Consider the following 14,536-nt stretch of genomic DNA (forward strand, 5'->3'; position numbering starts at 1 on the left):
CTCTCATTGAAGCATTATTCACAATAACCAAGATATGAAAGACACATAAGTATTCATCAGTGGATGAATGGATAAAGAAAATGTGGTATGTATGTACATCATGAGAAATGCTGGACTGGAAGAAACAAAAGCGGGAATCAAGATTGCTGGGAGAAATATCAATAACCTCAGATATGCAGATGACACCACCCTTATGGCAGAAAGTGAAGAGGAACTAAAAAGCCTCTTGATGAAAGTGAAAGTGGAGAGTGAAAAAGTTGGCTTAAAGCTCAGCATTCAGAAAATGAAGATCATGGCATCCGGTCCCATCACTTCATGGCAAATAGATGGGGAAACAGTGTCAGACTTTATTTTTGGGGGCTCCAAAATCACTGCAGATGGTGACTGCAGCCATGAAATTAAAAGACACTTACTCCTTGGAAGGAATGTTATGACCAACCTAGATAGCATATTCAAAAGCAGAGGCGTTACTTTGCCAACAAATGTTCGTCTAGTCAAGGCTATGGTTTTTCCTGTGGTCATGTATGGATGTGAGAGTTGGACTGTGAAGAAGACTGATCGTCAAAGAATTGATGCTTTTGAACTGTGGTGTTGGAGAAGACTCTTGAGAGTCCCTTGGACTGCAAGGAGTTCCAACCAGTCCATTCTGAAGGAGATCAACCCTGGGATTTCTTTGGAAGGAATGATGCTAAAGCTGAAACTCCAGTACTTTGGCCACCTCATGCGAAGAGTTGACTCATTAGAAAAGACTCTGATGCTGGGAGGGATTGGAGGCAGGAGGAGAAGGGGACGGCAGAGGATGAGATGGCTGGATGGCATCACTGACTCGATGGACGTGAGTCTGAGTGAACTCCTGGAATTGGTGATGGACAGGGAGGCCTGGCGTGCTGCGATTCATGGGGTCGCAAAGAGTCGGACACGACTGAGCAACTGATCTGATCTGATCTGATCTGATGTATATATGTAATAGAGCATTATTCAACCATTAAAACTCATGTCATTTGTGACAACATGGATGAATCTAGAAAGTATTTTGCTAAGTTAAATAAATGAGACAAAGACAGCAACTGTAGTTTCTCATATCCAGAATCTAAAAACCAAAAGAAAACAAAAACAGACTCAGAGCTACAGAGAACAAAAAAGTGGTTGACAGAGGGGAGGTCAGTGAATGAAAAAGGTAAAAAGGATCAGGAGATAGAAACCTCCAGTTTTAAAACAGGTAAATCATGTGGATGTAATATACAGCATAAAAGATATAGTTAATAATATTGTGATAACTTATATGGTTGTATATGGTTACTGGAGTTATCATGGTGGTGATCATTTCATAATGTATCAAAATGTCAAATCACAATAAAGTATATCTGCAACAAACATAATATTGTACATCAACTACATTTCAATTAGAAAAAAAAATTTACATTGAAATATGACATTTTAAAGCCCAATTTCTCAGAGAACATCAAACTACTGATTGACCATGTTTATAGTATTTTTCTCTGTGACCTTATCCAAGATCATCATGCTTCATATTTACTAACTTTTGCTGTCACTGTTAATTGTGAACTGACACCAAAATGGTCCCTTCTATTGCTAAAATTTATCATGAAATAACTGTATTACCAGAACATTCACAAAGTGATGCTGTCATCAGGATGATGTTTTGCCACATTGGGAAAAGAAAGTGTTGGTGAAAAATAAAATAAAATTAGCCTTGAAAATTGCCTCCAGGACTGTGTAAATAATACAAAATGTAGAGACAGTTCAGTTTGAAGCTCTTTTAAGGCAGAACTACAACATATGTCATCTTAAATACTTACAGTTTTAACTGCACTTAGTAGCTACTGTAGCTTCAGAAATTTAAGAAAAGATAGTGCAACAAATTTTGAAGTCAATTTTCTTTGAAATTAGCATCTTACCTTTATTGTCCTTTTCCCCTTGGATTTCTGCTGATTTAGGATAAAATGTAGGCAAAGGAAGCAAAGGAAAACAAAACAAAAACAAAAAATCAGTTTCAATTTGTTATTGCAAGTACATTAAAAAAATGTCAATATTCTCAGTGCAATAATACACAATTTTGGTCTTCTAGTGAAACTATTTTTATTTGTTGCATTCTTCAGTGGTTTCAGGAAAAGTGTATAACAACATTGTAAATATCATGCAACAACATTTAGAAGAATATGAAGCCTTCGATTGGCATCAAAAATTGTTATATGCTTAGCTCACATAGGTATTACCCAAGAAAAGACATCTTTCCAGTAAGATATTCTCCTATTATATCATTTATTTTCCATTCATTTTATAATGGATGAGTTTGTATATTTTTGAGATTAGTTATTTGTCAGTTGCTTCATTTGCTCTTATTTTCTCCCATTCTGAAGGCTGTCTTTTCACCTTGCTTATAGTTTCCTTTGTTGTGCAGAAGCTTTTAAGTTTAATTAGGTCCCATTTGTTTAGTTTTGCTTTTATTTCCAATATTCTTGGAGGTGGGTCATAGAGGATCCTGCTGTGATGTATGTCAGAGAGTGTTTTGCCTATGTTCTCCTCTAGGAGTTTTACAGTTTCTGGTCTTATGTTTAGATCTTTAATCTATTTTGAGTTTACTTTTATGTATGGTGTTATAAAGTGTTCTAGTTTCATTCTTTTACAAGTGGTTGACCAGTTTTCCCAGCACCACTTGTTAAAGAGATTGTCTTTAATCCATTGTATATTCTTGCCTCCTTTGTCAAAGATAAGGTGTCCATATGTATGTGGATTTTTCTCTGGGCTTTCTATTTTGTTCCATTGATCTATATTTCTGTCTTTGTGCCCGTACCATACTGTCTTGATGACTGTGGCTTTGTAGTAGAGCCTGAAGTCAGGCAGATTGATTCCTCCAGTTCCTATCTTCTTTCTCAAGATTGCTTTGGGTATTTGAGTTTTTTTTTGTATTTCCATACAAATTGTGAAATTATTTGTTCTAGCTCTGTGAAGAATACCATTGGTAGCTTGATAGGGATTGCATTGAATCTATAAATTACTTTGGGTAGTATACTCATTTTCACTATATTGATTCTTCCAATCCATGAACATGGTATATTTCTCCATCTATTAGGGTCCTCTTTGATTTCTTTCACCAGTGTTTTATAGTTTTATATATATATTTCTTTAGTTTCTTTAGGTAGATATATTCATAAGTATTTTATTCTTTTTTTTAAATTTTATTTTATTTTTAAACTTTACATAATTGTATTAGTTTTGCCAAATATCAAAACGAATCCACCACAGGTATACATGTGTTCCCCATCCTGAGCCCTCCTCCCTCATCCGTCACCATTTCATTGCAATGATGAATGGAATTGTTTCCTTAATTTCTCTTTCTATTTTCTCCTTATTAGTGTATAGGAATGCAAGGGATTTCTGTGTGCTGATTTTATATCCTGCAACTTTACTATATTCATTGATTAGTTCCAGTAATTTTCTGGTGGAGTCTTTAGGGTTTTCTATGTAGAGGATCATGTCATCTGCAAACAGTGAGAGTTTTACTTCTTCTTTTCCAATTTGGATTCCTTTTATTTCTTTTTCTGCTCTGATTGCTGTGGCCAAAACTTCCAAAACTATGTTGAATAGTAATGGTGAAAGTGGGCACCCTTGTCTTGTTACTGACTTTAGAGGAAATGCTTTCACTTTTTCACCATTGAGGATAATGTTTGCCGTGGGTTTGACATATATAGCTTTTATTATATTGAGGTATGTTCCTTCTATTCCTGAAGGCTTTCTCTGCATCTATTGAGATAATCATATGGTTTTTATTTTTCAATCTGTTAATGTGGTGTATTACATTGATTGATTTGCACATATTAAAGAACCCAATCAAAAAATGGGCCAAAGAACTAAATAGACATTTCTCAAAAGAAGACATACAGATGGCTAACAAACACATGAAAAGATGCTCAACATCACTCATTATCAGAGAAATACAAATCAAAACCACTATGAGGTACCATTTCATGCCAGTCAGAATGGCTGCGATCCAAAATTCTACAAGCATTAAATGCTGGAGAGGGTGTGGAGAAAAGGGAACCCTCTTAGACTGTTGGTGGGAATGCAAACTAGTACAGCCACTATGGAGAACAGCATGGAGATTCCTTAAAAAACTGGAAATAGAACTGCCTTATGATCCAGCAATCCCACTGCTGGGCATACACACTGAGGAAACCAGAAGGGAAAGAGACACGTGTACCCCAATGTTCATCGCAGCACTGTTTGTAATAGCCAGGACATGGAAGCAACCTAGATGTCCATCAGCAGATGAATGGATAAGAATGCAGTGGTACATATACACAATGGAGTATTACTCAGCCATTAAAAAGAATACATTTGAATCAGTTCTAATGAGGTGGATGAAACTGGAGCCTCTTATACAGAGTGAAGTAAGCCAGAAGGAAAAACACCAATACAGTATACTAATGCATATATATGGAATTTAGAAAGATGGTAATGATAACCCTGTATACAAGACAGCAAAAGAGACACTGATGTATAAATCAGTCTTTTGGACTCTGTGGGAGAGGGAGAGGGTAGGATGATTTGGGAGAATGGCATTGAAACATGTATAATATCATATATGAAACGAGTCGCCTGTCCAGGTTCGGTGCATGATACTGGATGCTTTGGGTTGGTACATTGGGACGGCCCAGAGGGATGGTATGGGGAGGGAGGAAGGAGGAGAGTTCAGGATGGGGAACACATGTATACCTGTGGCGGATTCATTTTGATATATGGCAAAACCAATACAATATTGTAAAGTTAAAATTAAAAAAAATAAAATGGATGAGTTTTTATCTCGAGCATAAACACATTTCTTAAAAAAAAAAAAATCTAAGCTGGTTGGAGATTCATGATTTAGGAGTAAACATAAATATATATACAGTTTTGGATACTATCCTTAAATACCTAATATTGACTTTTGTGGGTCTTAGGAACTCCTTAATTCAATTCTATTCAACTAAATTCTTTCTGCAGCCATCCTGGTCAAATCATTCTTTTTGCTTCTATTTAAGACTTCTTTTTTTCATCCCTTTCAACCTCAGGAAATGGGCAGTAAACTGATTTTGAAGACTCTGTAAGCATTTAGGCCATTTATCCCTTTAATTCATTCTCCTTTGTATGGGATGAATACATCACTTGATAAAGTATCATGTATCTAACATTTCTAGCTAATTATGGTCCCCAAAGTCTTTTCTCCTAATATTTTATCACACTTTCCTATAATAGTTACAGTTGTGTAAAAGTTTCTTTGAGCATCACAGAGAATTGGGGAGGAGATAGGGCTGAATTTGAAATAAGGGTATGTACAAAAAGTGATACAATAAATATAGTAAGAGAATGAATGCTGTTGTACAGTGCTTTGATACGATTTCTTATTTACTTGTTCATGACAAAGATTAAGTTGTTTTGATCTAAGAACAAAGCTTTTAAAAGTAATATTGTTTTGATAAGAGAATTGAAGTTGTTATGTCAAGATGTTATCATCAACATTTGCAACTGCTGATAAATACTCAGTAGTAGTTCAGATACTAAGGGGCACTCCTGGAGTCTTATCAGTTAAGAACAGATGAAGATGCAACTATGGCAAGGAGATATTAAGAGTACAAATATCCAGAGTCTATGAGAACCATCTGAGAGTGTTCAGTCCAGACAAGGTGACTCTTGCTGATCTAAATAGCTCTCTGACTTTGGAGTATTAACTCCTGCCTAGGAAGGTGGATCTCTGCTTAACAGTGGTGAAAATCAGGCGGTGGCCCGGAAGAAGGAGATTATCATGCTGGCCAGCATTAATGCCTTCATTTTCTAGTGATATGTTCTAGTAACAAGGGACTTTCATCTTTGCACTAACAACTGAATATCAGTTCTCAGTTGGCTAAGCTCTCTCTCCCAAAAGCCATCTTATAGAAATGTTAAGGAACTGTTGAAGGAAACCCACTGCTTTCGCCAGTTGCAATGATAACCTCTTGCCTGAGTTGTCTTGAAACAGGAGGTTTCACTCCTGTTTCATGTGATGCTGCCACTGAAAACTAACTGGGAGAATTCGGGAGGGGTCAAAGAAAGGGGGAGAAGATGATATGTCCTGTCAATCTCCCAGAAACCCTCACACTGGAAACCATCTTGGCTGAAAGATGTAAACATCACCAGGGAGGACCCTGAGTCAGATCAAATATAAGCCAAGAGAGATGATTGATCAGCAACAACCCAGAAGCTAAGCACATTATCATAAAACCTGAGACTGCACACCATGTGGCAGAGTAGTCCTTCTGGTTTCTCTTACCCTCCTGCCCTCCACCCAAGAGCCCATTTACAATAAAGTCTTTTGCTTTGTCAGTACATGTGTCTCCTTGGACATTTCATTTCCAAATGTTAGACAGGAGTCTACTCTCAGGCTCTGGAAGGGAGCCCCTTCCTGCAATAGAAAGGTACACCTCAGATAAATTTGGACCTTATCCCTTTGTCTGGAAAAATAGTATAATTAACCTATCATTGGTTTTGAGTATGTTATTTCTTTATTGGCTTATTAAGGGATATTATCTGTATGCTATTTGCTTGTGAAATCATAATTCCCAGAGTAGACCTGTGTTAAATAAAATATTAGCAAATATAATCTCATTCTCTGAGCATAATTTGCCTTGAAACAAAACAAAGGTTCTATATTTTGTTATCCAATGACGTATTCTCAGACCAAAAAGGGTATATCTATATATATTTTTTTCCTGTCATTTTAATATAACTTAAGTTTGCAAAATTGATATTTGACCCAGATATCCTGACATGGGCACAGTTCTATTACATAAGGAAATCAAAGTATGCTTGTTTTTCCTTTCCACTTTGGATAGTTATTTTTAGCCTTAATATTCATATTGTTCTTATGTGTTGATCAAATTCAGCCATCAATGGCTCTGTGTTAGAATTTCATTTGTCTTTGAAGGCATAGCCTGAACATAATGCTTTGAATAATCTCTTTGAAGAAAAAGTCCTTGGATTTTAATGTATTTAAACAATTGGTATTTATATCTCCCTTTATTATGAGTGATAATTCTTAAATAACAGGTTAAAAATGTCAACTTTCCTACAGAGAAAATACCATGTACAAAAAACACTCAAAAGTTTATCCATATCTAAGAATATGACATTCATGTCAATGTATGGCAAAACCACTACAATATTGTAAAGTAATTAGCCTCCAATTAAAATAAATAGATTTAAAAAATAAAAATACAATTCTTTATTTTATAGAATAACAATAGATCTTTCTATATTTGCTCCATTAGAATTTACTTTCAAGAACACAGTAGATATTAGTTAGATGTTTTACCACTTATTACTGAGCATGTCAAAATCCTTAGCAAGACAAGTGAAAATATGAAAACATTAGTTATATCTATCTTGGTAAATCAGTGAATTATTGAAAAATTAATGATAATATTTAAGGCTAGTCAAATATTGAGGAGAACACTTCTTTATCACTGCAGTGAAAAAAAGACAACTCCAGAATATGTGTTTATTTCATTAAATTATACATTTTAATTAAAAACAATAGCCTATGCTGTGCTACTTTTGCCCTTGTTTGAGAATTTCTACTGAGAAAAGCTCAAAATAGATCAAGTGGTAAATATTAAAATGATAGCTTTTGCATTTTTCTTACCACATAGACATAACACAATCTGTCACTATAAGTGGGCCATTCTCATGACAACTAGACAAGCATTAGAAATAAAAGAAAACACAGAAATACATTGGCAGGAATGTGAGTAGATTGTCAAATTGATACCAGATTTGATGATAGAAACATTTTTAAAAAATCAATTCTGGAAGGGAAAACACATGCTAAAAAGCAACTTATATTTTAATGAGGACATGGATTTTTAATCATTTTATGTTTTTTAAAATAACCCCAAGACTGATCTATACATCAGTGTCTCTTTTGCTGTCTCGTACACAGGGTTATTGTTTCCATCTTTCTAAATTCCATATATATGCGTTAGTATACTGTATTGGTGTTTTTCTTTCTGGCTTACTTCACTCTGTATAATAGGTTCCAGTGGACTCTGTGGGAGAGGGAGAGGGTGGGGAGATTTGGGAAAATAGCATTGAAACATGTATAATATCATGTATGAAACGAGTCGCCAGTCCAGTTTCGACGCACGGTACTGGATGCTTGGGGTTGGTGCACTGGGACGACCTAGAGGGAGGGAAGGGGAGGGAGGAGGGTGGAGGGTTCAGGATGGGGAACGCGGGTATACCTGTGGCGGATTCATTTCGATATTTGGCAAAACTAATACAATATTGTAAAGTTTAAAAATAAAATAAAATTTTAAAAAATAAAATAAAATAAAATAACCCCAAGAGATGAGTATTGAATCAACAAAATCACTGTCCAAACTAAATTATATATAGTGAAGGAGGGAGAAAAGTTCACCAGTCTGAACTTTATAAGCTCAGAAATTTCTATAATACACTAATCAAGTAGTTTTCACACATTCTTATCAACCTCTAGGTGTAAATAAATTCTCTTGCTACCAATAAATAAACATTTCTCCTGTTTTATCTAATTTTCAAGATTGATAGAGCTGATTGACTCATTAAAAAGAGGAGCAAGATATAGAGCATAAGAGAAGCAAGTTTGTTAATATCAATGAAATGATCCAACTAGGAGATCAACCTCAAATTTTAGTTAGCTCTCTTCTGTATCACACAGAATTAGCATAGTAGAATATGGTGGCAAATAAGTCATCACAGTGAAGAGTTATTCAAGTATACACTGAGGCTGTAACTGTATTGGTATAATTGAAAGAAATGATAATATTTCTTTGATCAAATGATTTTGGTGTTCCTCAATATCTATGTGGTTCTGTATTTTAGCTTTGTCTGTTTTCAATCTGTGCATTCAGAACAAACACAGCAAGAACAAAGTATGAGGTCAATACAAGAAGTTCTCTCTAACCCAAAAGAATATGGCCTCCCTGCAGGTTCTCTGAGAAATCCTAATTCCTTCTTTTACCCATCTCCAGGTTTATCACTTCTCTTCCTTTGCTTAAATGCGTACATTACAGTTGTTACCTTCATTCTGCCTTCATGTATTGCTGTTGCTTGCAGAGTATATGTCCTCTTGAGTATAACTGTTAAGAATTTATTTTTTACTATTTTTAAAATATATTTATTTATTAATTGAAGAATAATTACTTTACAGAGTTTGTTTTCTGTCAAACCTCAACATGAATCAGCCATAGGTATATGTATATCCCCTCCCTCTTGAACCTCCCTCCCATCTCCCTCCCCATCCCACTACTCTAGGTTGATACAGAGCCCCTGTTTGAGTTCCCTGAGACATACAGCAAATTCCCATTGGCTATCTATTTTATAAATGGTAATGTAAATTCCTATGTTACTGTCTCCATACATCTCACCCCTTCCTCCCCTCTCTCCATGTCCATAATCAATAAGGCTAATGATAGATGAAGTGTTAGTCACTCAGTCTTGTCTGACTCTTTGCAACCCCATTGACTGTAGCCTACCAGGCTCTTCTGTCCATGGGATTCTCCAGGCAAAAATACTGGAGTGGGCAGCCACTTCCTTCTCCAAGGGATCTTTCTGACCCAGGGATTAAACTTGGGTCTCCCGCATTGCAGGCAGATACTTTACCATCTGAGCCACCAGAGAAGCCCCAGTGATAGGCATAAGAACTAAAGTCAGAAGCCAGGGGCACCACATCTCTGAACACAGGTAACAGAAAGAGGAAGAAATATGTTAGAGAACAAAGACATCAGAGCTTATCCTTAATTACTACCCTGCCTCCTAATTAGGAAAGAAATAGAACATCATGTGTATAGAAACAATGCATTTAATAAGAATAGATAGAAGGATGGTAACAATAACCCTGTGTACGAGACAGCAAAAGAGACACTGATGTATAGAACAGTCTTATGGACTCTATGGGAGAGGGATAGGGTGGGAAGATTTGGGAGAATGACATTGAAACATGTAAAATATCATGTATGAAACGAGATGCCAGTCCAGGTTCGATGCACGATACTGAATGCTTGGGGCTAGTGCACTGGGACGACCCAGAGGGATGGTATGGGAGGGAGGAGGGAGGAGGGTTCAGATGGGGAACACATGTATACCTGTGGCGGATTCATTTTGATATTTGGCAAAACTAATACAATTATGTAAAGTTTAAAAATAAAATAAAATTAAAAAAAAGAATAGATAGATTTTAAAAGCTTATTACAATGATCACTCAATAAAGCATCGACCATCATTAATTTTTTTAACTGAATTATTATTATTGTCGGTTTACAATGTTGTGTTAGTTTCTGGTGTACAGCAAAGTGATTCAGTCATGCATACATATATATCTATTCTTTTCTTACTCTACCCTTATAGGTTATTACAAATATTGAGTATAGTTCCCTGTGTTATACAGTAGGTTATCTATTTTACATATAGTAGTCTGTATATGATAATCCAAAATTCTGAATTTGTCTCTCCCCTTTTTCCCCTTTGGTAACTGTACATTTGCTTTATATGTCTATGTGTCTATTTCTGTTTTGTATATAAATTCATGGGCTTCCCTGGTGGTTCAGTTGGTAAGGAATCTTCCTGCAATGCAGAAGACCCAGGTTCGATCCATGGGTCAGGAAGATCCCCTGGAGAAGGAAATAGCAACTCACTCCAATATTCTTCCCTGGGAACTCTCATGGACAGAGGAGCCTGATGGGCTATAGTCCATGGGGTCACAAGAGTCAGACATGACTTAGGGACTAAACAACCACCACCATATAAGTACATTTGTATCATTTTTTATTTTTTAGATTCTATATATAAGAAATATTGTATGATATTTGTCTTTCTCTCCCTGGCTTACATCACTTGGTATGATAATCTCTATGTACATCCAACTGTGACTCTGTTTTTGTCAGTTGGATCAGGTGTAATAGCAAATTGAGATGTTCACTGTGGTCAAAAATAACAAAAAGCACTTCTGATGGCACGAGCAGGGCTGTAAGGGTAACTTTTCTGAATTGCATAGTCAAAATGAAACATTTATGACTGTATACACAGAATACACATAAAATAAATATTTGTCTAACAAATGGCCAAAACTGGGTGAGAAGTTTAAAAAAAGAAATCTTTAAGGTGCATGTGTGTTTATAGTGTAACAAATTAGAAGCCTAAGGAATCAGGTCTAATATTAATACTATAGAAGGTAAGCTTACCACTCCCCCTAATATACACTTTAAAAATATCAGAATGTGGAGTATAATTTTTACTTGGTTTAAATTTCCATGTAACTACCATGGCCTGGTTTAATTTTTTTTTTTTTTTTGGAGGCTGGTACACATGACTTTGTATTTCAGAAATTTATTCAATTATCAACTTAGAGTGTTGTTGGCTTCAGGGGAAAGATACTGGTGAATCTAATAAAAATAATAAACTTAAATGTATTAAACATGTTTACTATTTTCTTTCTAAAATATAAATCACCATTTCAAAAGAATACATTTATGAGAATGTATCTAGGTATTTTTATTGCCTTATTCTCTTTTTTTATAAATTTGAGAATTGACATAAAAGTTGTATACATAGTGTCAACTCATCAGTAAAGAGATTATGAAATTTGAAATCAGAAGATCATTGGGTTTCAGTCTTAAGTTCACAAGTAGCTATATGAACTTATCCAAGCAAAACTTTAGAAGGCTGTATCTTCCTCCTACACTAAAACCAGGGCATTAGCTACATTTAATGATGATCATGATGGGCTTCTCTGATGGTTCAGATGGTAAAGAATCTGCTTGCAGTGTGGGAGATCCAGGTTTGATCCCTGTGTCAGGATGATCCCCTGGAAAAGGAAATAGCAACCCACTCCAGTATTCTTTCTTGGAGAATTCCATGGACAGAGGAGCTTGGAGGGCTATAGTCCAAGGAGCCGCAAAGAGTTGGACACAACTCGGAGGCTACACTCAATGATGATGGTGGTAATGATTGTGACAATGACAGGAATAATATCACTATAACTTTCACTGCCACTGGTATCATCACCTTTCATTTACTGAGTGTGAAGCATTTCACTAAATGCTTTACAAGTATCATCTCACTGAACTGACATAGTGACACTTTGATGTGAGAAAATTATTAATCTCATTTTACAAAGAGGAATATGTGAATCAAAGAGGTGAAAGAACTTATTTAGTCACTCTACTTGTAAGGTATAGAAGTTTTCAACTCAGCTCTTCTGGATTCTAAAGTTTTGGAATGTAAGCTCCATGGCAGCACAAATTTTGTCATTTTGAGTTTTGAAATTCTGCTATATTCTTAATGCCTAAAAGAGTGCCTGGTACTAAGGAGACCTGCAATAAATATCTATAAATTGAATTAAATAACAAGATATTCCTCCATTTTTTAATTGCATAGATAATTAGAGCTGTGGCATAATTGACTATGACTCTTATTGGAAAGTACAAATTTTATAGCTTCAGTGATTGGATTCAACTGTTGCCTAGGTCACTTATTACCTATGTGACCCCAGGCATGCTTCTTCTTGTAATTTGGCTTAGTTTAATCATCTATAGAATAGAGAAATATGAGTTCCTACTTTACAGTATTTGTTACAAGGGTTAAAGTAAACTAGGAGCACTGAACAGTAGTTGTCAGTTTTAGTAGTATATATATGTATTAGTTATTGCTGGTGATTCATATTAACACATTTATTGATATATAACATATAATGTAGAATTCATCCATTTAAAGGATAAATTCAGTGTTCTTTTGTATATTCATAGGTATCTGCAACCATTATTATAGTCAGTTTTAGAGTATTTTGTCACCTCAAAAAAAACCCCACACCCTTTAACTGTCACCCCCAACCTTTCATTTCTCACAAGTTTAAGCAACCTCTAACCTACTTTCTTTTTATATTTCTCTGTTCTGGACTTATGAGTAAAATCACTTAATATGCAGCCTTTTGTGGCTGGTTTCTCTCATTTATCATAATGATTTAAAGATTTAGCTATGTTGCATCATGTTTCAGTAAGCCATTCATTTTTTATGTCCAAGTAATATTTCACTGTACAAATATACCATATTTTGTTTAAACACTCGTCAATTAATGGGAATTTGGGTTACTTACACCTTTTGGGTATAATGAATAATGTTACTTGTAAACACATACAGAGGTTTTTGCTTGGACATGTGTTTTCATTTCTCTTGGTTATACTTGTATACCTAGGAGTGAAATGGCTGAAAACTCTATGCTAAAACATTTGAGGAAATGCTAGATAGTTTTTCAAAACAGCTGCACTGTTTTACACTCCCATCAGTAGTGTACAAATGTTCCAATTTCTCCAAACCTTTCCCAACAATATAATTTTATTTTTAACTTATTAACTTTAGAATTAAAGACCCATGAAAATATAATATAATTAAATATTAGAATTAAGTATTAGAAAATTTATAATTAAATACCTGTCTAAATATTTTTTAAACTATATGCTGGAGTTCAAAATTATTTTAATTAGGTCTGTAAAACTATGGTACATGAACTATTCTACTATTAATATATGAACTTAACGTGGTATTCCTTGTTACTAAGATATCAGTGAATAGATTGCCAAACTCATCCATTCAAAGGGTTGAAAAGTTACCTGTGTCTTGATATAGGTCTACCTTTGTGGTTCAGACAGTAAAGAATCTACCTGCAATGCAGGAGATCTGGGTTTGATCCCTGGATCAGGAAGAACCCCTGGAGAGGGGAATGACTACCCCCTCCAGTAGTCCAGATATGAATTTACACATAATTTGAAATACGTTAAGGAAATTCTCTCTGAATGAAACTTTTTAAAATGGTTGCCAAATTATTATTTATTCAAGTCCACCTACCATATAGTGTGTGTGTGCATGCTCAGTCATGTCTGACTTTTTGCAAACCCATGGACTATAGCCTGCCAGGTTCCTCTGTCCATGGGATTTTCCAGGTAAGAATACTGGAGTGGGTTGCCATTTCCTCCTCTAGGGGATATTCCTGACCCAGGGATCAAACACGCATCTCCTTTGTCTCCTGCATTCCAAGGATTCTTTACCCCTTGAGACATCAGGGGAGCCCATGGAACAATGACATTGCATTTGCTGAATATGGGGGAAAGGGATTGAGAGTACTTGATTAAATCCAGTTGAAATGATTTTTCATGGGTTCTGAATCTTGGAACATGCAGAGATTATATGCAGTACCAGAATGAGAGCCAAACTAAAGGGGAAAAAACAAAAAACAAAAAAACAAAAAACAGTGCTTTATTCAGAATTGGTACTAGAATTGATCTAACAATGCTAAACAAGAGTAAAATATTCTCAAAATGACCTAGAAGCAGAATATTATGGATGATACAAATCTATAGTTTCTTATCGAAGACAGGGTTGGGCTAGAATACTATTGCACTTGCTTTCACATCTTTCTGGCTTATTCAAAACCCTACTCTTACCCTGAAATATTCTTATACTGTGACAGTAA

General features: G+C 35.3%; 1 protein-coding gene across 6 annotated transcripts in view; it reads right to left on the reverse strand.

Annotated features, from left to right (window-relative positions):
* PCDH11X (protocadherin 11 X-linked) overlaps positions 1–14,536 on the reverse strand; it is a 998,691-nt gene that overhangs the window by 509,142 nt on the left and 475,013 nt on the right. For 3 of the 6 annotated variants that reach the window (XM_027533411.1, XM_027533409.1, XM_027533414.1), the window contains exon 5: positions 1,920–1,949. The exons of 2 other annotated variants lie outside the window; for them this stretch is intronic. In XM_027533411.1, the coding sequence (XP_027389212.1) occupies positions 1,920–1,949 (30 nt within the window). The remainder of the gene's footprint in view (positions 1–1,919; positions 1,950–14,536) is intronic. One more of the 6 variants, XM_027533410.1, reaches the window with a different exon arrangement.

The sequence above is a fragment of the Bos indicus x Bos taurus genome, chromosome X (assembly GCF_003369695.1).
Source record: "Bos indicus x Bos taurus breed Angus x Brahman F1 hybrid chromosome X, Bos_hybrid_MaternalHap_v2.0, whole genome shotgun sequence".
In the NCBI taxonomy this organism is placed as follows: Eukaryota; Metazoa; Chordata; class Mammalia; order Artiodactyla; family Bovidae; genus Bos; species Bos indicus x Bos taurus.